The sequence below is a fragment of the Pseudophryne corroboree genome, chromosome 8 (assembly GCF_028390025.1).
Source record: "Pseudophryne corroboree isolate aPseCor3 chromosome 8, aPseCor3.hap2, whole genome shotgun sequence".
NCBI classification, from domain to species: Eukaryota; Metazoa; Chordata; class Amphibia; order Anura; family Myobatrachidae; genus Pseudophryne; species Pseudophryne corroboree.
In genome coordinates this window covers 446,864,704-446,885,611 of record NC_086451.1, presented here as the reverse complement: position 1 = coordinate 446,885,611, position 20,908 = coordinate 446,864,704, and the positions used below count along the sequence as shown (strand labels likewise).

Genomic DNA, 20,908 nt, shown 5'->3' with positions numbered 1-20,908 from the left:
TAAAAGCTATGTGAGTGTATTATCTGTGGCATTCATTACTATATTAATGTACATGTTATAATAGATGTGTATGTTCTCTTGTGTACACAGCTGTATACATAGTTCCTGATGTTACTCCGAGGATTAAACAAGAAAATGAGCCCACGAGAGAACCAATGCCAGGTGTGTAACAATAAAGAAATAGACAGACGTTGTGTCAGTGACCAAGTCTATAGTGGTGTTTACTGATAGATCAGAAGTATACAGTAATAACATGTACGGCAGGTTTACCAACCACTAACTGCCCCCAATTGACACAGACCAGTCATTTGTATGGGTTGGGTGGGTGTTGTGGACACCCACAAGTCGGAATAGTCCCTGCTGGTTGGTATGCTCACCGTCGGGCCGTTAACCGTTTGGGGTCCCGGCGTCGGTATAGTGACCGGCAGTCTCCCGTCAGCCGGTATATCCTGTCTTCTTCTAATAACCGATCGCTGCGCTGTCACATTTACCATAAGTACCAGTTTACCATAAGCAGCAGGGGTGGGTCCTTATTCTCAGATGAAGAATTAAATCCATTTTGCCCCCCTTTGGAAATAATGGGTGTCTGGGCTCATTCTGTAAGAAGTGGCGATTTTAGACATGCACCACGGGCAACAAGACGTAAGAGTTCTGCAAGGAGTAGCGATAAAACAGTGTACAGGGCAGACACGTGTCAGGGGTGAGAACCTGTCTTATATGTCCTGGTTACTTCCTGTTTCCCAGGTGACAGATGGGCACAGAACAGAAACTACAAGAATGCTCTGCCCAGCGCCAGCTTCCAGCACGCTATGGCGCAGGGTAACAGTGACGCACCTGCGGAAGGTAGGAATCCATTCATTTCTTACCAGTGTTTCACTCATGTATTTGTCTTAAAAAATCTAAATATTTGATGTTGTTTCTCTTAATTCAGATAAAGGTGGGTACACACTGGAAGATATATCTGCCGATCAATCACCGCCAGCCCGTACACACACAGCGAAGCGCCAATATATCGGTAGATATATTGGCCGTCGACTGTGCTGCTGGGCCGACGCGATACGTCTGTGAACGACGGAGTTCACAGACGTATCGGCCGTACACCATGGCCGACGGACCCGCGATATATCAGCCATTCTAGAGAACGGACGATATATCGGCCAGTGTGTACGGGCCTTAAGTTATATATATATTTTTATTTGTACATAAAATTCATATTTAAAATAAGTAAAAGCTAGCTTTGTGTGTATTTTCTATCGTATCCGTTACTATATTAGTGTGCGTGTTATAATTAAGGGGGTTATTCAGGTTTGTAAGCAATTGGGCAAAACCATGTTGCACTGCAGATGGGGCAGATGTAACATGTGCAGAGAGAGTTAGATTTGGGTGGGTTATATTGTTACTGTGCAGGGTAAATACTGGCGGCTTCATTTTTACACTGCAATTTAGATTACAGTTTGAACATACACCACACAAATCTAACTCTCTCTGCACATGTTACATCTGCCCCACCTGCAGTGCACATGGTTTTGCCCAACTGCTAACTTTTTTGGTTTGCTAACAAACCTGAATAAGGCCCTAAATGTGTATCTTCTCACCTTCTGTACACAGCTGTATACATAGTTCCTGATGTTTCTCCGAGGATTAAACAAGAGAATGAGTCCACGAGGGAACCAATACCAGGTGTGTAACAATAAAGTATATACAGACGTTGTGTGTTCGGACAGGTCTGTAGTGGTTGTGTCTCATACATCAGATGTACCTCGTAGCATCTCACAATGTAACTCTAAATATCACAGAGAGCGCTGCGCTGTCACATGACCGTTACAGTTCCTGTTTAGCATAAGCCCTGTAACAGCGCTGGGTCCTTATTCTCAAATGAAGAATGAAATCCATTCTGTTCCCCTCTGGAATATTGGGTTTCTGGGCTCATTCTGCAGGTGGTGCTAGTATATGACCTGTAGGCGGCCATAAGCACTATGATTGCAGACACGGAATTAGGGCTTAATCCAGACCTGATCGCTCCTCTGTGAACTTGCAGAGGTTTGCGATTGGATAGTTGCCGCCCAGACAGAGTGAAAATCCGCCCTGTGTAAGTTTGAGTATGCCGTACGACAAGCTTTGCAAACACCGGACAGCTCCAAATCCGTTCGCAACTCACTTACCATCTAATGATTTTTCCAGTCTGTGCAGTGTGGCCCTCATTCCGAGTTGATCGCTCGCTGCCGTTTTTTGCAGCGCAGCGATCAGGTGAAAAAACTGCATTTATGCGCATGGTACGCAGCGCGCATGCGCTAAGTACTTTCTAACAAAAGTTTGCAGTTATACAGAGGCTCGAGCAACGTTTTTCAGTCGCTCGAGTGTTCGTAGTATGATTGACAGGAAGTGGGTATTTCTGGGTGGTAACTGAGCAGTTTCAGGGAGTGTGCTAAAAAAACACAGGCGTGCCAGGGAAAACGCAGGAGTGGCTGGAGAAACGGGGGAGTGGCTGGCCGAACGCAGGGCGTGTTTGTGACGTCAACCCAGGAACTAAACAGACTGCAGTGATCGCAATCTAGGAGTAGGTCTGGAGCTACTCAGAAACGGCATGAAATTTTTTAGTAGCAATTCTGCTAATCTTTCGTTCGCAATTCTGCTATGCTAAGATACACTCCCAGAGGGCGGCGGCCTAGCGTGTGTAATGCTGCTAAAAGCAGCTAGCGAGCGATCAACTCAGAATGAGGGCCCATGTGCATAGCCCAGGAATTACTCCTATAGTGCGAAAGAATCGGGCTGATCGGGCCGGAGCTGACGTCACACACCCTCCGTAAAAACACTTGGGAACGCCTGCGTTTTTCCTGACGGTCCCAGAAAATGACCCGTTACCACCCCCATACGTCCGCTTCCTGTCCATAAGCCTGCGTTCGCCTAGCGATAAACTCAGGATTTCATTTGCAGTTTGGCCCCGCGCATTACGATCAGTACGCCTGCACAGTAGTTAGATAATCGTCCACCTTGCGATTTTGCACAACAGCGATGAGGTCTGAATTAGGCCCATAATTAATTATACACAGATCCTATAACTAATGTTCTAGCGCCGGTGAAGATAGTTTGAACATTCCATCAGGACAGTGGTAAAAAAGCTTTCGGCATAATCTATAATGACGTACGTACAGGTAGGGAGGATGAAGTTCTTGTTATGGCCACGTACAGTCCCCAGATCTGTGTTGAGATCTCAGATACGTAGCACGTGCGACAAGACGTAAGTGTTCTACAGCACAGAAAGGTTTGGAGGATCAGTGTAACGTGTACTGTGAGCAGTGGTGTACAGGGCAGACACGTGTCAGGGGTGAGAACCTGTCTTTTATGTCCTGGTTACTTCCTGTTTCCCAGGTGACAGATGGGCACAAAACAGAAACCACAAGAATGTGCTGCCAAGCGCAAGCTTCCAGCATGGGATGACGCAGGGTAATAGTGACGCACCTGCGGAAGGTAGGACGCCATTCATTTCTTACCAGTGTTTCAGACGTGTGTTTACCTTAAAATAATCCAATGGGCTAATTTATCAATGAGTGATAAATTTCACTGTGAGTGATAAATTGCATCAGCTCCTAACTGCCATGTTACAGGACCTGTTTGAAAAATGACAGCAGCTAATTTGCTGGTGCAATTTATCACTCATAGTGAAATTTATCACTCATTGATAAATGAGCCTAGAAATATTTTTTGTTGTTTTGCTTAATTCAGATTAGTTGTATATATTTTGTTTGTACATATAACTCATATTTAAAAAATAAAAGCTGTGTATTATCTATGGCATTCGTTACTATATTACTGTACATGTTATAATTAGATGTGTACGTTCTCATCTTGTACACAGCTGTGTATGTAGTTCCTGATGTTACTCCGAGGATTAAACAAGAAAATGAGCCCACGAGGGAACCAATGCCAGGTGTGTAACAATAAAGAAATATACAGAAGTTGTGTCAGTGACCAAGTCTATAGTGGTGTTTGCTCCTAGATCAGAAGTATACAGTAATAACAACATGTACGGCAGGTTTACCAACCACTGACTGCCCCCATTGGCACAGGCCAGTCATTTGTACAGGTTAGGGTTGGGTCACCATACCGACGCCGGGATCCCGGAAGTTATTTGTCTGGGGGGAGGGGGGGAGCGAACGCACGCAACAAAGCTCTTTCTGCAGCGGGGTACACTGGTATTCCACAGGGAATAACATCGGGGGTGTAGAGTTGGATCTTGATCCGAGGCACCAACAGGCTAAAGGTTTGACTGTTCCCAGGATGCACTGCACCGCCTCTATAGCCCCGCCTCCAGTGCGGAGCTCAGTTTGTAAGTTGGTGCCTGCAGTGCAGGTCACTAACATGGGGGCTGCGCTAGGCAGCCCTGAACAGAGCTTTTTTAGAAGACTTCAAGGGCCGCAGAACTTTTATGTCATTCTGACATGCTGTGCTGCGGCTCCATCACCTCCGTCAGCGGCGCTGCATACTCCCGCTGCCTGACTGAGTGTGCCTATTGCTGCTGTGTGGATTCTATTCTGTGTATCACACGTATTGCTGTCACTATATTCTGTACCCTGGGGGGCTAAGTGCATCAGGGTCTCATATAACATATAGTGTTCCGCAGGATATACTGTTTAGTATTTTTCACTGTGTGTTTCAGTCACCTCACACAGCTTAAATCCTCTGTTTGTGCTCTGCATTTGCGGTCACATAACACATTTTTTTTTTTTTTTTTTTTTGCTGGTATTGTATTTGTCCGGCTATATTGTACTGTTACGCCCTAAGGCCACATTCCCAATAATGCAGTGCTGGCGCCACGGATTTACCTGAGGAAAAGATTTCAGCTGAGGACTCAGGCACTGGGTGCCCTGCACCTTCCAGTCAGCCCACAGCACCTGTGGCAAATCAGGATCCATCTTGGGCTGCATTTTCAAATATGCTGACTACGCTGGTAACACAACTTACGCCCCCTGTGAGACCTCCTGTGCCATTACAGCCACATATTGTCCCTATAGTTAATCCACCATGGGCGGATACTTTGTCAACCCAGTTACAGCAATTAAATCTCTCCTTGGTTAAACAAAAGCCCAACCCTCGCCCTGCTGGGACCAAAGGGTCATCTAAGCGGGCCATTTCTTCCTCGCAATCCACTAATATTTCGGATGATTCTTCCGATGACGATGGGGATTATACTGATCCGTCAGACACTGATACAGTTGTTTCTGATGAGGATTCTTCTACTCAAGTTGATGTTCCTGAACTAGTGGAGGCTATCAAGCTGATTCTCCAGATTGATGATGAGATTGAACCTCCTGCTACGTCTAAGAAACCTGATAAGTTTAAACGTCAGAAGGTTGCAAGAGTAGTTTTACCTCATTCTGACCTCTTAATTGACATATACGTCAGGAATCCTGGTAGTCTCCAGGAAAGAAATTTTCTCTTTCATCCACTAGGGGACACTGGAGTCCTATACAGTAGGGGTGTGAAGCTTGCAACCGGAGGTGTGGCACAATCTAAAATTAGCATTGTCTGCACAGCCGGTTCCTCCCCCTTCACATCCCTCCTCCCTCAGTTTAGAAAATTGTGCCTAGGAGGTACAAGCACAGAAGGGAGCTCCTGCTCCATGAAGTTTTATTTATGTATTTATTTATTTATTTATTTTTTAAGTCATTTATGACTGGCCCAATCCCTCCTAACTAAAGGGAGGGTGCAGGTTTTAATAAACAAAATGGTAGATGCCCAATCCCACCTAAATGAAAGGGGGTGCAGGCTTTACCAGAAGAGAAAGCTGCGTCCCCCTAATAAAAGGAGGACAAGGTTCAGGATTGAGAGACAAGGATTCCTACTAAAGGAGTCTGCATCTCTCAAGGCACAACTGTGAGTACTGGTTGTTTTAAGACCTAGGATTACAAGTAGCATTAGGTTTTTGTTTTGTTTTTTTATTCTTTTCCTATGGGGCTTTATTAGGCTTTGCTAGCATAGAGGCGCTATATTTGATACCTAATCAGATCCCCACAGCGGCGCGCCGGACAGCGGTCGGTGTGGGGCGGGCTGATATCCCCTGTCAGCAGGTGCCGCTACGGGACCTGGGGAGAGGAGGAGGAGAGCGGTCCCGGCACTCGCCGACCAGCGGAGACAGAGCAGTGAGATAGTGCCGCGCGGCTGAGGAGATCCTTCAGCCGCGTGTGGGGGCGGCCAGTGGGCATCGGGAGCGCACAGTAGAGAGCGCGCTTTGTGTGTTCCCTGTCAGCAGAGAGAGGCACCGCAACGGGACCTGTGAGAGCGGTCCCGGCGCTCGCCGGCCAGCGGCAGATAGTATTACCGCGCGGCTGAGCAGATACCCTCAGCCGCCGGAGGAGAGACGCTGCAGTGAGCACGCGGCTGAGGAGAATTCCTCAGTAGCTGGAAGACGAAGTTCTGCAGCGCACATACAGGGCGGTCAGTAACAGCAAGTTAGGCTCCCTTCAGCAGAAGACACGGCCATACAGGCAAAATTTTTAATTGGCGGCCATCTTAAAATTCATGCAGGCGCCAGAAAAACTGAGGAGCATGGAGTGCACCTCCCCCTATTATAGATTAATAGTAAGACAGCGCCCTCTGCTGGTGTAATGTTATAATGACTGAAGAATATAATATGAATATGATTTATTTTCAAAGGAACGCTATTACAAAGAGCCTACAGAAAATATGAGGAAGCAAGTGAAGCCACCTCTAACACCGTAGCTAACTTACAGTTGGGTGTGAGGCGGTTGCAAGTCGGCTGGTGTAAAGACAAAAGAAATTATTATTATTTATTATTTTTTTCTTCTCTACAATATAGAGATATTTCCAGCCAGGCAACTCAATACCTTTTGCTTCCGTCATCTATCACAGTCTTTCTCTTCCTAGTTTAAAGGGTGAAAGCGCTCTGACACAGTCTGGTAAGGGGTTTAGTCAACATGTCTAAAACACCAACCAAGTCCTCCAAGACCTATTATGTTTGCATGTAACGGGAAGAGCACGCGGATGGCAGCTCCGAGGTGTGCGATTCATGCTTAGACAAGGACGTTCCACCTGGGAGCAGTGCTCCGTCTAGGTCATGGAAGAATAAGATAGAATCTCCAATGAGATGGCGGAATCCCGCACGCAACAATCAGGGCTGCGGGATTCTCAAAGACGATGGAAGACGTTCTCATCAGGTTAACGCTGCCCGAACAAGCAGTAACGAATGTGTGCAAGGCAGTTAAAAGGCCTCATCCTCTTGTACCGGAAGCAGAGGAGGAAGAGGGTCTTCTCATTAATACAGAGGAAGGTGAGTTCATTGAATCTTACCTAGACGCCGATTTTCCAGAAGAGGACACGGCAATCTCGGGTCTTGATTCTTTAAGCGAAGCGGTGAAGGAGATCCTAAACTTTAAGGTAGCAGAAGTAAAGGAGCCAGAAGAATTTGAATTGTTCGAATCCCAAAAGCCGCGTTCAGAAGCGTTTCCCATTCCTAAATCCCTCCAATCTCAAATGGAGGAGGCTTGAAAACAGCCTGACAAACGTTTTAAATTTTTGAACAGTGTTTCAAGTAACTTATCCCCTACCTAAGGGTGTAATGGATAAGTTAGAGACTCCATCGGTAGTGGATGTTTCCCTAGGAAGGTTGTCAAAGACGACAATCTTACCATTACCTAATGTAACGACTTTACGAGGTTGACACAGCCTTAAAGTAAATTTTTGTAGCAGAAACAGAGACCTACGGTCGTCTGCGCTTGGGTTAACAAGGCCAGGGGAACATGGTCTGGACGTATTGTACAGGCTATTGAGGGGGAAAATGGCTTGGAAGAAATTACCCTACTGGCGGAACACATTCGAGAATCAGCTTCATAGTTGCGTCAAGCCTCTAAGGATATTCGCAGGCTAACATCGCGCATCTCTGCATCAGCCATATCGGCTAGACGGACAGAGAATGGCGAGGAGACTCCAAGAGGACGGTAGAATCCATCCCCTTTGGGGGTGAGATGCTTTTTGGTCCAGAGTTGGACAAGTGGATTTCGCAAGCTACAGCAGGGAAGTCCTCTTTTCTGCCTACTCCTTATACAAGAGCCACTCCGCAGGTTAGGAGAGGTTATTCAGGACCAGCGTTTAATTCATTTAGATCGCCGTCCTTGCGAGCCCGAGGAAGAGGTTTCGGTAGACAAGCACGTGGGGGCAGAGGTAGAGGCCGCTCACAGGCAGCAGCCAGAAAGCGGGATAAACCTGCTGACAAGACCGTGGCAGGACGGTCTCCCGGCTCACCTGGGATCCCCCTTGGTGGCGCACGTCTGGAAGGTTTTTTCAGGACATCTGGGCCAACACCGCACCAGAACCTTGGATAAACGACCTAAGCTCCCAGGGGTACAAACTGGATTTTTCACAGAGGCCTCACAGTAAGTTTTTTTACAATGGGAATTCCTTGGTGCCCTCAGAAAGCAAAAACACTTCTGCCAGCAATTCAAAAATTGCTACGGTCAGAGGTCATTATTCCGGTTCCCGCCTCTCAGAGAGGAACGGGTCTATGTTCCAATCTTTTTGTCGTGCCAAAGCCAGACGGAACGGTCAGGCCGATACTCTATTTAAAAGTTTTAAACCGGTTTCTAAGGGTCTACAGATTCAAGATGGAACCAATCCAGTCGGTCATTGCAGGCTTAGAACAAGGTGAGTTCAGGGTATCCATGGACATAAAGGATGCATATCTGCATATCCCAATCTGGGCCCCTCACCAGGCTTACATAAGGTTCGCACTGGTGACGAATCACTACAAATTCAGGGCCTTGCCATTCAGTCTATCATCGGCCCCAAGAATCTTTACGAAGATCATGGCAATCATGGTTGCAGAATCTAGACTATTGAGGGTCACGATTAGACCTTATCTAGACGATATACTAATCAAGGCATCCTCTCGGGAACAGTTGATCAAGGATGTTCAGACATCTCATCAATTTCTCATTCAACATGGGTGGATTGTGAATTTCCAGAAATCCAACCTCATGCCTACTCAACGGATTCAATTCCTCGGTCTCATCTTGGACACGGTACAATTGAGCGTATTCCTACCAAAGAACAAGGTCCAGGACCTACAAAGATTAGTGGCTCAGGTACTGAGGTCACAAACGGTTTCTCTACACCTCTGTGTGCAACTTCTCGGGATGATGGTGGCATCTGTCGAAGCTCTCCAGTACGGCAGACTTCATTCCCGACCATTACAGATGAACCTCAATGTTCAGGGAGCAGGGTCACACTGGCTTCTACATCGAAGAATACAACTTCCACCGCGCATACGAACCTCCTTAATTTGGCGTTCGTTGCACAGGAATCTCGCAGCAGGCAAGAGATTCTGTATTTGGGATTGGAGGATCCTGACAACAGACGCCAGTCTTAGAGGTTGGGGTGCCGTCTTAGAGAACGCTACTGGAGAGCAGCCTACCCATAAACATTCTCGAACTAAGAGCAGTTTACAATGCACTTTTCTCTAACGTCCTAAGTGGATGCTGGGGACTCCGTAAGGACCATGGGGAATAGCGGCTCCGCAGGAGACTGGGCACAAAAGTAAAGCTTTAGAACTACCTGGTGTGCACTGGCTCCTCCCCCCATGACCCTCCTCCAAGCCCCAGTTAGATTTTTGTGCCCGAACGAGAAGGGTGCACACTAGGTGGCTCTCCTGAGCTGCTTAGTGAAAAGTTTAGTTTTAGGTTTTTTATTTTCAGTGAGACCTGCTGGCAACAGGCTCACTGCATCGAGGGACTAAGGGGAGAAGAAGCGAACTCACCTGCGTGCAGAGTGGATTGGGCTTCTTAGGCTACTGGACATTAGCTCCAGAGGGACGATCACAGGCCCAGCCATGGATGGGTCCCAGAGCCGCGCCGCCGGCCCCCTTACAGAGCCAGAAGACAGAAGAGGTCCGGAAAATCGGCGGCAGAAGACGTCCTGTCTTCAACAAGGTAGCGCACAGCACTGCAGCTGTGCGCCATTGCTCTCAGCACACTTCACACTCCGGTCACTGAGGGTGCAGGGCGCTGGGGGGGGGCGCCCTGAGACGCAATAAAAACACCTTGGATGGCAAAAAATGCATCACATATAGCTCCTGGGCTATATGGATGAATTTAACCCCTGCCAGAATACATAGAAAAACGGGAGATAAGGCCGCCGATAAGGGGGCGGAGCCTATCTCCTCAGCACACTGGCGCCATTTTCCCTCACAGCTCCGTTGGAGGGAAGCTCCCTGGCTCTCCCCTGCAGTCACTACACTACAGAAAGGGTTAAAAAAGAGAAGGGGGGCACTAATTACGCGCAGTATTAAAGATACAGCAGCTAAAGGGGAAAAACACTTATATAAGGTTATCCCTATATATATATATATATAGCGCTCTGGTGTGTGCTGGCAAACTCTCCCTCTGTCTCCCCAAAGGGCTAGTGGGGTCCTGTCCTCTATCAGAGCATTCCCTGTGTGTGTGCTGTATGTCGGTACGTTTGTGTCGACATGTATGAGGAGAAAAATGATGTGGAGACGGAGCAGATTGCCTGTAATAGTGATGTCACCCCCTAGGGGGTCGACACCTGAGTGGATGAACTGTTGGAAGGAATTACGTAACAGTGTCAGCTCTGTATAAAAGACAGTGGTTGACATGAGACAGCCGGCTACTCAGCTTGTGCCTGTCCAGACGTCTCATAGGCCGTCAGGGGCTCTAAAGCGCCCGTTACCTCAGATGGCAGATATAGACGCCGACACGGATACTGACTCCAGTGTCGACGGTGAAGAGACAAATGTGACTTCCAGTAGGGCCACACTTTACATGATTGAGGCAATGAAAAATGTTTTACACATTTCTGATAATACGAGTACCACCAAAAAGGGGTATTATGTTCGGTGAGGAAAAACTACCTGTAGTTTTCCTGAATCTGAGAAATTAAATGAGGTGTGTGATGATGCGTGGTTTTCCCCCGATAACAACTGATAATTTCTAAAATGTTATTGGCATTATATCCTTTCCCGCCAGAGGTTAGGGTGAGTTGGGAAACACCCCCTAGGGTGGATAAAGCGCTCACACGCTTGTAAGAACAAGGGCTCTACCCTCTCCTGAGATGGCCGCCCTTAAGGATCCTGCTGATAGAAAGCAGGAGGGCATCCTAAAAGGTATTTACACACATACTGGTGTTATACTGCGACCAGCAATCGCCTCAGCCTGGATGTGCAGTGCTGGGTTGGCGTGGTCGGATTTCCTGACTGAAAATATTGATACCCTAGATAGGGACAGTATATTATTGCCTATAGAGCATTTAAAAGATGCATTTCTATATATGCGTGATGCACAGCGGAATATTTGCCGACTGGCATCAAGTCTAAGTGCGTTGTCCATTTCTACCAGTAGAGGGTTATGGACACGACAGTGGTCAGGTGATGCGGATTCCAAACGGCATTTGGAAGTATTGCCTTATTAAGGGGAGGAGTTATTTGCCGTCGGTCTTTCAGACCTGGTGGCCACGGCAACAGCTGGGAAATCCACGTTTGTACCCCAGGTCGCCTCTCAACATGAGAAGACGCCGTATTATCAGGCGCAGTCTTTTCGCGGGCAAGCGGGCAAAAGGTTCCTCATTTCTGCCCCGTGACAGAGGGAGAGGAAAAAGGCTGCAGAAATCAGCCAGTTCCCAGGAACAGAAACCCTCTCCCGCCTCTGCCAAGCCCTCAGTATGACGCTGGGGCTTTACAAGCAGAATCAGGCACGGTGGGGGCCCGTCTCAATGAATTTCAGCGCGCAGTGGGCTCACTCGCAAGTAGACCCATGGATCCTTCAGGTGATATCTCAGGGGTACAAATTGGAATTCGAGACGTCTCCCCCTCGCCGTTTCCTAAAGTCGGCTTTACCGATGTCTCCTTCTGACAGGGAGACAGTTTTGGAAGCCATTCACAAGCTGTATTCCCAGCAGGTGATAATCAAGGTACCCCTCCTGCAACAGGGAACGGGGTATTATTCCACACTGTTGTGGTACCGAAGCCGGACGGCTCGGTGAGACCGATTCTAAATCTAAAATCTTTGAACACTTACATACAGAGGTTCAAATTCAAGATTGAGTCACTCAGAGCAGTGATTGCGAACCTGGAAGAAGAGGACTACATGATGTCTCGGTACATCAAGGATGCTTACCTTCATGTCCCAATTTACCCTTCTCACCAAGGGTACCTCAGGTTTATGGTACAGAACTGTCACTATCAGTTTCAGACGCTGCCGTATGGATGGTCCACGGCACCCCGGGTCTTTACCAAGGTAATGGCCGAAATGATGATACTCCTTCAAAGGAAGGGAATTTTAGTTATCCCTTACTTGGACGATTCCCTGATAAGGGTAAGATCCAGGGAACAGTTGGAGGTCGGTGTAGCACTATCTCAGGTAGTGTTGCGGCAGCACGATTGGATTCTCAATATTCCAAAATCGCAGCTGATTCCGACGACTCGTCTTCTGTTCTTAGGGATGATCCTGGACACAGTTCAGAAAAAGGTGTTTCTCCCGGAGGAGAAAGTCAGGGAGTTATCCGAGCTAGTCGGGAACCTCCTATAACCGAGCCAAGTCTCAGTACATCAATGAGATGGTTCTGGAAAAAATGGTGGCTTCCTATGAAGCAATCCCATGCGGCAGATTCCACGCAAGAACTTTCCAGTGGGACCTGCTGGACAAATGGTCTGGGTCGCATCTTCAGATGCATCAGCGGATAACCCTGTCACCAAGCACAAGGGTGTCTCTCCTGTGGTGGTTGCAGAGTGCTCATCTTCTAGAGGGCCGCACATTCAGGACTGGGTCCTGGTGACCACGGATGCCAGCCTGCGAGGCTGGGGAGCAGTCACACAGGGAAGGAATTTCCAGAGCTTATGGTCAAGCCTGGAGACATCACTTCACATAAATATCCTGAAGCTAAGGGCCATTTACAATGCTCTAAGCTCAGCAAGACCTCTGCTTCAAGGTCACCCGGAGTTGATCCATTCGGACAACATCACGGCAGTCACCCACGTAAACAGACAGGGCGACACAAGAAGCAGAAGGGCAATGGCAGAAGCTGCAAGGATTCTTCGCTGGGCGGAAAATCATGTGATAGCACTGTCAGCAGTATTCATTCCGGGAGTGGACAACTGGGAAGCAGACTTCCTCAGCAGACACGACCTCCACCCGGGAGAGTGGGGACTTCACCCAGAAGTCTTCCACATGTTTATAAAACTCGACCAGTATTGCGCCAGGTCAAGGGACCCTCAGGCAATAGCTGTAGACGCTCTGGTAACACAGTGGGTGTACCAGTCAGTGTATGTGTTCCCTCCTCTGCCTCTCATAACCAAGGTACTGTGAATTATAAGATGGAGAGGAGTAAGCACTATATTCGTGGCTCCGGATTGGCCAAGAAGGACTTGGTAACCGGAACTTCAAGAGATGCTCACGGAGGATCCGTGGCCTCTACCTCTAAGAAGGGACCTGCTCCAGCAAGGACCCTGTCTGTTCCAAGACTTACCGCGGCTGCGTTTAACGGCAGGGCGGTTGAACGCCGGATCCTGAAGGAAAAAAGGCATTTCGGATGAAGTCATCCCTATCCTGATCAAAGCCAGGAAAGATATAACCGCAAAACATTATCACCGCATTTGGCGAAAATATGTTGCGTGGTGCGAGGCCAGTAAGGCCCCGACGGAGGAATTTTCAACTAGGTCGATTCCTACATTTCCTGCAAACAGGAGTGTCTATGGGCCTGAAATGGGGGTCCATTAAGGTTCAAATTTCGGCCCTGTCAATTTTCTTCCAAAAAAGAACTAGCTTCAGTCCCTGAAGTTCAGACGTTTGTGAAAGGGGTACTGTATATACAGCCTCCTTTTGTGCCTCCAGTGGCACCTTGGGATCTAAATGTAGTTTTTGGATTCCAAAAGTCACATTGGTTTGAACCACTTAAATATGTGGAGTTAAAATATCTCACATGGAAAGTGGTCATGCTGTTGGCCCTGGCCTGGGCCAGGTGCGTGTCAGAATTGGCGGCTTTATCCTGTAAAAGCCCTCATCTGATTTTCCATTCGGACAGGGCGGAATTGAGGACTTGTCCTCAGTTTCTCCCTAAGGTGGTTTTCAGCGTTTCACCTGAATCAACCTATTGTGGTGCCTGCGGCTACTAGGGACTTGGAGGACTCCAAGTTGCTAGACGTTGTCAGAGCCCTGGAAATATAGGTTTCCAGGACGGCTGGAGTCAGAAAATCTGACTCGTTGTTTATTCTGTATGCACCCAACAAGCTGGGTGCTCCTGCTTCTAAGCAGACTATTGCTCGTTGGATTTGTAGTACAATTCAGCTTGCACATTCTGTGGCAGGCCTGCCACAGCCAAAATCTGTAAAAGCCCATTCCACAAGGAAGGTGGGCTCTTCTTGGGCGGCTGCCCGAGGGGTCTCGGCTTTACAACTTTGCTGAGCAGCTACTTGGTCAGGAGCAAATACGTTTGTAAAATTCTACAAATTTGATACCCTGGCTGAGGAGGACCGGGAGTTCTCTCATTTGGTGCTGCAGAGTCATCCGCACTCTCCCGCCCGTTTGGGAGCTTTGGTATAATCCCCATGGTCCTTACGGAGTCCCCAGCATCCACTTAGGACGTTAGAGAAAATAAGAATTTACTTACCGATAATTCTATTTCTCGTAGTCCGTAGTGGATGCTGGGCGCCCATCCCAAGTGCGGATTGTCTGCAATACTGGTACATAGTTATTGTTACCAAAAAAATCGGGTTATTGCTGTAGTGAGCCATCTTTTCTAGAGGCTCCTCTGTTATCATGCTGTTAACTGGGTTTAGATCACAAGTTATATGGTGTGATTGGTGTGGCTGGTATGAGTCTTACCCGGGATTCAAAATCCTTCCTTATTGTGTACGCTCGTCCGGGCACAGTATCCTAACTGAGGCTTGGAGGAGGGTCATGGGGGGAGGAGCCAGTGCACACCAGGTAGTTCTAAAGGTTTACTTTTGTGCCCAGTCTCCTGCGGAGCCGCTATTCCCCATGGTCCTTACGGAGTCCCCAGCATCCACTACGGACTACGAGAAATAGAATTATCGGTAAGTAAATTCTTATTTTCTTAGCTGAAGACCTAGTCATGGGTCAACACATAAAGATGCAGTCGGACAATGTCACGACGACGGCGTACATAAACCGTCAAGGAGGAACAAGGTGCAGGGTGGTGTTAAAGGAAGCCACACAGATCTTGTTGTGGGCATAAAGGCGAAACATCATCCTCTCGGCAGTGTTCATTCCAGGTGTGGAGAACTAGGAAGCAGATTATCTCAGTCACCAGGACATGCATCCGGGAGAGTGGTGCCTACATCCACGGATTTTTTTACATGGTGGTGAGGAGATGGGGTCTACCTCAAGTCGACCTAATGGCGTCTCGGCAATACAATCAGCTGCCCAGATATGTGTCCAAGACAAGAGATCCAGCAGCAGATGGAGTGGATGCATTAACACTTCCTTGGTGTTACAGGTAGGTTTTACATTTTTCCACCTTTCCAACGCATACCCAGGTTTCTGAAAAGGTAAAACGAGAGCGAGTGTGGGCGGTTCTAACCGCACCAGATTGGCCCCGCAGGAGAGGGTTCCGGTATGAATGGTCGACCATGTTATGGTCGACAGTCATTAGGTCGACCACTATTGGTCGACATTGACATGGTCGACATGGACACATGGTCGACACATGAAAATGGTCGACACGTGAAAAGGTCGACATGAGTTTTTTAACTTTTTTGGGTGTCGTTTTTTGCGTAAAGTGACTGGGAACCCCAATTAGTGCACCGCGTCCCCTCTCATGGCTCGCTTCGCTCGCCATGCTTCGGGCATGGTGCCTTCGCTTCGCTCGGCACAGATTACCGTTCCAATCGTAGTCCACGTGGATCGTAAAGTATGGAAAAGTTCCCCAAAAGAAAAAAAAGTTAAAAAACTCATGTCGACCATTTTCATGTGTCCATGTCGACCATGTCAATGTCGACCAATAGTGGTCGACCTAATGACTGTCGACCATAACATGGTCGACCATGTGAACGGATACCCAGGAGGTGGTACTCAGACCTGCGAGGGTTACTAGCGGAAGATCCTTGACGGTTACCTCAGAGAGAGGATCTGCGATCTCAGGGACCGTTCCAACACCCAGACCTGAACAGGCTGCGTTTAACGGCGTGGCTAGTGAAACGTGGACTGGTGTCAAGAACGTGGATGGAATTCGACAAACTTCCACTTATCCAGACTTCTACTTTTTCTTTCGGCCGGTCTGGAGGTAGGACTGAGGCTGGGCTCTCTAAAGGGTCAAGTTTCGGTACTCTCCATCCTATTTCAACGGCGGTTAGCATCCTTGCCAGAGGTTCAAACCTTTTTACAGGGGGTTCGGAGGACCAACCCCCTCTTTCGTCCTCCCACTGCGCCTTGGGACGTAAATTTGATGTTGGAATTTTTGTGATCACCAACTTTTGAGCTGTTAGCAAGAACAGACCTGAAATATCTCTCTTGGACGGTCACATTAATGCTTGCCTTGGCTTCGGCCAGGCGGGTTTCTGGGTTGAGAACCTTATCGTGTAAGAGTCCCTTTTTAATTTTTCATGAGGATAGGGCAGAACTCCGTACAAGAGCAGATTTCCTTCCTAAGGTTGTTTCGGGGTTTCACGTAAACCAGCCAATTGTGGTACCATCTTTCCAGGATCTCGCAGATGGGGATGTGTCCTTGGATGTTGTCCGAGCTTTACGGGTATACGTACAGGTTACGTCGTCTTTCAGAAAGTCGGACCTTTTGTTTGTCTTAAGGATGGGCATCAAAGCAGTCTTTGTCTAGATGGCTTAGACTTGCCATTCGGCAAGCTTACATTTCCTGTGGAAAACAGGTTCCGGTTCAGACGGGTGCTCATACCACCCGATCAGTGGGTGCCTCAGGGGCGGCTGCCAGAGGTGCTTCCACTACTCAACTTTGCAGAGCGGCGACGTGGTCCTCAGCCTACACGTTCGCAAAATTTTACAAGTTTGATACCTTTGCGTCCGGAGACTCTTAAGTTCGGACGTTTAGTTTTGCAGGCCACCGACAGCACTCCCTCCCTGGGGGATAACTTTGGGACATCCCCTACTGTATTGGACTCCAGTGTCCCCTAGTGGATGAAAGAGAAAAGAGTATTTGGTACTTACCGATAAATCCATTTCTCTGAATCCTCTAGGGGACACTGGACGCCTGCCTCGGTGCTGTCAACCTGCTGCGTTCAAACTTCCTGTTCAAAAAGTTGTACAAACAGCGTTAGTTTTTCAGTTAAGAGTTTCTTGGATGCTGTTTGGTAGGTTGTACGGTTCGGTTCCTCGCCATGTGCTATAGTGTCATGTCCTATTCTCTCTGTCAAATTTTCCAAACTGAGGGAGGAGGGATGTGAAGGGGGAGGAGCCGGCTGTGCAGACAATGCTAATTTTAGATTGTGCCACACCTCCGGTTGCAAACTTCACACCCCTACTGTATAGGACTCCAGTGTCCCCTAGAGGATTCAGAGAAATAGATTTATCGGTAAGTACCAAAATCCTCTTTTCCCTGTCTAAAAGGATGTTGGCTCGTTATTCTATCCCTGCGGAGTTGAGTAACAAGTGGGAAACTCCACCGACGGTGGACTCTCATGTCGCCCATCTAGTGGTGTCTTCTACTCTGCCTGTCACCACACTGAAGGAACCGACGGATAAGCGTGTGGAGGGATGCCTGAAGTCTATTTACACACTTACCGGTGCTGTGCATAGACCAACTATGGCAGCCTCCTGGGCTGCGAAAGGAATTGAAGCATGGGTTCAGGCAATTGAGGAAGAGCTGCCTTAAGATTTTTCTGACACTGCCAGACAATATCTGTCCTATATTACCGCAGCCTCCCACTATATTCAGGAGGCGGCCTCTGACGCAGGTGTTATGGCAGCCAAGGCGTCTACTACGTCTATCCTGGCTTGTCGTATTATGTGGTTAATGTCCTGGAAGGTGGCCCTGGACTCTAAAAAATACCTTGGAGGTGCTCCCTTTTAAGGGAGACATCCTTTTTGGGGAAGATCTGAACAAGATTGTGACTGACCTAGCGTCTGCTAAGACTGTGTTTCTCCCAAGTACTAATCCTTCTGCTCCGAAGGCTAAGAGTACAACTTTTCGTTCCTTTCGACCTACAGGTAAAGCGAAGGGTCAGGCGTACCCAAGACAGGCTCGTACTTCCAAAACCACCAAGCCCAAGTCTAAGCAATTTTAGGCCGCCCGTCAGCCTGCTTCCAAACAGGACAAGCCTGCGGCATGACGGGGCAGGCCTCCCCCTGGGGGGGACCGCAGGGTGGGAGGCTGACTTCTGCAGTTCGCCCAGGCCTGGTTAAAGACCACTTCAGATGCCTGGGTGCGGGAAGTTGTCTCTCAGGGGTATGCGATCTCTTTCAAGAGACGCCCCCTCACCAGTTCTGCGCGACGGTTATCCCTTCGGATCCGCTGAAAGCACAGACTTTACACTTGGTTGTACAATCTCTCCTAGATACTGGAGTGATTGTGCCGGTACCTCTGTCTCAAAGAGACAGGGGCTACTATTCGACCCTGTTTCTAGTCCCGAAACCAAATGGGTCCTCCCGGCCTACACTATTGTACTGGCCATGGAACCCAAAGACTATATGGTATCCCTGGACATACAGAATGCTTACCTGTACATACCTATTGCCATGTCACATCAGCAATATCTGCAGTTTGCTATTGGCAACCTACATTATCAATTCCAGGCCTTGCCTTTCAGACTGACCACGACTCCTCTGATCTTCACCAAGGTCATGGCAGTCATGACGGCTCTTCTCCGCTGTCAGGGTGTCAGGATCATGCCGTATCTGGACGACTTGCTGATCCTGGCGAACTCCCCAGAGGTTCTCCTCAGTCATCTGGAACTGACGGTCCAATTCCTACAAGCCCACGGGTGGCTCATCAACTGGAAGAAGTCCTCGCTGGTCCCTGCTCAGAGCATGGTGCACCTGGGGGCATTGCTCGACACACACAACCAACGATTGTTCTTGATTCTGGAGAAAGTCCTGAAACTTCAGGACAGGATCAGAAACTTCCTCTCTCGCCAGAGAGTGTCAATACACTCAACGATGCAAGTACTACGCCTCATGGTGTTGGCATTCGACATGGTAGATTACGCTCAATTTCATTCCCGCCCTCTGCAACGGTTAATCCTTTCCAAGTGGAACGGCTTGCCTCACCGGGTCAGGTCTGAAATGATCTCCTTGACTCCGGAGGTTCGTCTGTCACTGAGCTGGTGGCTACAGGACCAACAATTGAGCAGGGGCCGTCTCTTCTGGATCTTCAACTGGGTCCTCTTGACAACGGACGCCAGAGTGCGAGGTTGTGGTACGGTGTTGGAGCAACACTCTCTACAGGGTCGGTGGACCAGGGAGGAATCTCTCCTCCCGATAAACATTCTGGAATTGCGGGCAGTGTTCAATGCGTTGACACTGGCTCTGCCTCTAGTACAGAACATGCCCGTTCAAGTACAATCAGACAACGCCACCACGGTTGCATACATAAATCATCAAGGCGGCACTCTAAGCCGCATGGCAATGATGGAAGTGTCAAAAATATGTCAATGGCCGGAACGCCATCTGCCAGCAATATCGGCAGTGTTCATTCCGAGGGGTCCTCAACTGGGAAGCGGACTTTCTCAGTCGTCAGGACTTTCACGCCAGAGAGTGGAGTCTTCATCCAGAAGTCTTTCAACTCCTAGTGGACAAGTGGGGCCTACCAGATGTAGACCTGATGATGTCTTGACACAATCACAAGGTTCCGGTCTTCTGATCAAGGACAAGGGATTCTCAAGCGGCGTTCGTGGACGCACTGGCAATTCCATGGAACTCTCGGCTGCCATACGTGTTCCCTCCAGTGTCACTCCTGCCCAGGGTAATACGGAAGTTCAAGCAAGAAGGAGGACTACTACTTATAGTCGCTCAAGCGTGGCCCAAACGGCATTGGTTCTCCGACCTGCAGGGTCTCTCGAAAGAGCATCCTCTTCTACTTCCTCAATGCCCAGACCTCCTCGTTCAGGGCCCTTGGGGTAAATTTACTAAGATTCGTATTTTCCCGTTTCAGGTCAAAGTTCAATCACGAATGACATCGACAGTGTAAAATTGCAACTTTTTGAATTGATTACGTCTAATTTACTAAGCTGCCGTATTTAGCCTTTTCGGGTTTTCCGATGTCGATGTCATTCGTTTTTTTTTTCTGTTTTTAACGGCAGTGATTAGCAAAACACTGCCGACTTTTTTACAATGAATCTCGGCCGGATCTGTGTGATCCGTGCTGGGGTTCATTTTTTTTTTTTTTTTTAATTAAACACTGTAAAATCCAAAAAAAAAATTGCGTGGGGTCCCCTCTCCTAAGCATAACCAGCCTCGGGCTCTTTGAGCCGATCCTGGTTGCAAAAATATGGGGAAAAAAATGACAGGGGTTCCCCCATATTTAAGCAACCAGCATCGGGCTCTGCGCCTGGTCCTGGTTCCAAAAATACGGGGGACAAAAAGAGTAGGGGTCCCCCGTATTTCTAAAACCAGCACCGGGCTCCACTAGCTGGACAGATAATGCCACAGCCGGGGGTCACTTTGATATAGTGCCCTGCGGCCGTGGCATCAAAAATCCAACTAGTCACCCCTGGCCGGGGTACCCTGGGGGAGTGGGGACCCCTTCAATCAAGGGGTGTCCCCCCCCAGCCACCCAAGGGCCAGGGGTGAAGCCCGAGGCTGTCCCCCCCCATCCAATGGGCTGCGGATGGGGAGGCTGATAGCCTTTTGTGATAATGAAAAGATATTGTTTTTAGTAGCAGTACTACAAGGCCCAGCAAGCCTCCCCCGCATGCTGGTACTTGGAGAACCACAAGTACCAGCATGCGGCGGAAAAACGG

General features: G+C 48.5%; 1 protein-coding gene across 18 annotated transcripts in view; it reads left to right on the top strand.

Moving 5' to 3' along the window:
* The window catches only part of LOC134949554 (uncharacterized), a 274,657-nt gene that overhangs the window by 159,734 nt on the left and 94,015 nt on the right, over nt 1-20,908 (top strand). For 16 of the 18 annotated variants that reach the window (XM_063938199.1, XM_063938210.1, XM_063938206.1 and 13 more), the window contains 5 exons: nt 91-162; nt 745-843; nt 1,609-1,680; nt 3,370-3,468; nt 3,857-3,928. In XM_063938199.1, the coding sequence (XP_063794269.1) occupies nt 91-162; nt 745-843; nt 1,609-1,680; nt 3,370-3,468; nt 3,857-3,928 (414 nt within the window). The remainder of the gene's footprint in view (nt 1-90; nt 163-744; nt 844-1,608; nt 1,681-3,369; nt 3,469-3,856; nt 3,929-20,908) is intronic. The other 2 variants (XM_063938211.1, XM_063938208.1) reach the window with 1 other exon arrangement.